The 2259-nt window shown below is 43.7% G+C and overlaps 1 protein-coding gene across 1 annotated transcript; it reads right to left on the reverse strand.

The window, feature by feature from the left end:
- Positions 1–746: 746 nt before the first annotated feature.
- Positions 747–1961, reverse strand: HSPB3 (heat shock protein family B (small) member 3). Its single transcript, XM_068271761.1, is given in 2 exon segments — positions 747–1712; positions 1715–1961. Coding segments are annotated over 2 exon segments (420 nt in total). The 3' UTR covers positions 747–1539.
- Between the last annotated feature and the right edge of the window lie 298 nt (positions 1962–2259).

Genomic DNA, 2259 nt, shown 5'->3' on the forward strand with positions numbered 1-2259 from the left:
CTGCAGATGGGATAATACGGAAGTACCCAGTTCTTTTACCCATAGTCTGCTGGTTAGCAATAGCTGAGATGCCTGGCTAGTCTATGATGTTTTTTTAATGTAATAACAAAAATATCTAAAATCCATATAAAAGTAATGGAAACCTAACCAAAGAATGTTATGTGTGACATCTTCAGTAGAATTACCAAACCTGTACTTCACTCTTCAAATTACATTTATTAGACTGGGGACAAACTACAATGAAGTAGCCTAAAGAAGAATTTCAGCCTAAACAAACATACTGTAATTAAAGAGACTCTGAAGTCTCGTAAAAAAATACAGTTTTTATTGTAAAAATGTGTTTAACGTTACTGTCCTTCCTAAACCGCCGCATCCCCGCCGCTGTACACTAACTAAACCCCCCCTAACTCCCCGGGGGGCAATGCGGGCAGCGCTTCCGTGAGAGGCAGAGCTATGAGCCGCAGCTCTGCCTCTCAGCGCGTTTGTCAGCCCGGATCGCCGCCTCACCCCCGCCCCTCTCAGTCTTGCTTCACTAAGAGGGGCGGGGGAGAGGCGGAGATCCGCCGCTGACAGACGTGTGTAGAGGCAGGGCTACAGCTCATAGCTCTGCCTCACACGGAAGAGTAGAGGGCAGCAAAATCCACGACCAAGAAAGTCGTGGATTTTGCGGGGGAGAGGGAGGGCGAGTTAGGGGGGATTTTGTTCGTGCACAGCGGCGGTTTAGGTAGGACAGTAATGTTAAATACTTTTTATAAAATAAAAACACGATTTATAGGAGACTTCAATGTCTATTTAAGTTACATTAGTTATGTTAATTAAAATAGATAGGTAATATAATCTTACCCACCCTGTTTTAAAAGAACAGGCAAACGTTTGTGATTTCATGAGGGAAGCCATCTTTTTGGTTGAAAGGAGGTGACAGGGAGCATGAGGCACAGTTCCAACTGTTCTGTGTCCTGATCACCCCTCCCAGTTGCTAAGCAAAGAGGACAACAACATCAGAAATCCCATCATGCTTTGCACAGCATCAGGGGAAAAATGCCCAGGCAGTTTTCTTTCATGGAGCGGAGCTTAGCTTCTGTGCAGCTAAAAATGAGGCTTTGGTAAGAAAAACAAAGTTCTGATGCTGCGAAACTGTTAAAGAAACACCAAGCCTTTTCAGTGCTGCTGAGTAGGTTTTTAGTCTGGAGGTTCACTTTAATGACAGAATAACAGCCTCTAGAGAAGTGATATTCTTCTGAAAAGTTATTACAGCAATCCCAAATAACCTGAAGTGATGATGCTAAGTTCTTCTTTGTAAATCTGCAGTAGCACAGCCACTAATTTAATAACCTTTGAGTGACCCTACTATGTTCTGATCTAATCCATGTCAGGTAGCAAAGTTTCTCCACCTAATGGACATATTTTTAAACAATTCAGTCCAGGTCAGCTATCAACAGGATCACTTATTTTATCCACTCTTAGTAAACCAACCCTAGCGTTTCCTAATCACCATGGAAGAATCGGCATCGGAGAAGTTATTGGTGAAACTGATCCCAGTCACTGGTGAATACGAATGGCCAACACTCCATCATAGCAGAAGAGAGCAGACAAGTTCTTCAGGCCAATGCCAGGTGGCAACTTGTATGTTCTTGTAAAGCTTCTGGAAATGAATCCATGCTCATCCATTCTTCTGCCGTGTTCAGCTTTAACGATGAGCCATCCTTCAAATATCTGATAATGAGGTCTTCTGGTCTAAACTGGACCACATCCAGCAAGATCTCCAGAGTTTCAATGCCTTCAGCTGTGGTGCTACTGCCCAGTACTCTTTCATCTTCTTCCTTGGCTTGTCCAGAGCAGTGAGGTCCAGGTAGGGCGTACAGTGCATGCTCCAATCTGCAGTCTTCAAGATCTTTCCCAGCGAACATCTCCTGGTACCTCACTGGGGTTTCCATCCAGTGTCTGATGATTGTTCCTTCCATGGTTCACAGCACAATGCTCCGCAAGTACAATTGTCTGCCGGCTGAAATTACAGATGAGCTCCGCTGCGTACACTGTCTGTAGTCTGAGCTGTTCCATTTATAGAGGCTGAGCTTACACTATTATTCCAGGACTGCGTTACAAGTCATTGGGATTAACATTTTAAACTGCATGGAAATAGTTTTTTTACACTCTGCTCTGTTCTCTGGGACATTTTATAGTGATGTGTATGAATGTTTTAACACGCTTTACTGCTGTCCAGTAGTGTAGCAAAAAGGGATAGGGTTGATGGACATCAAG

Source organism: Hyperolius riggenbachi, chromosome 1 (assembly GCF_040937935.1).
Source record: "Hyperolius riggenbachi isolate aHypRig1 chromosome 1, aHypRig1.pri, whole genome shotgun sequence".
NCBI lineage: Eukaryota > Metazoa > Chordata > Amphibia > Anura > Hyperoliidae > Hyperolius > Hyperolius riggenbachi.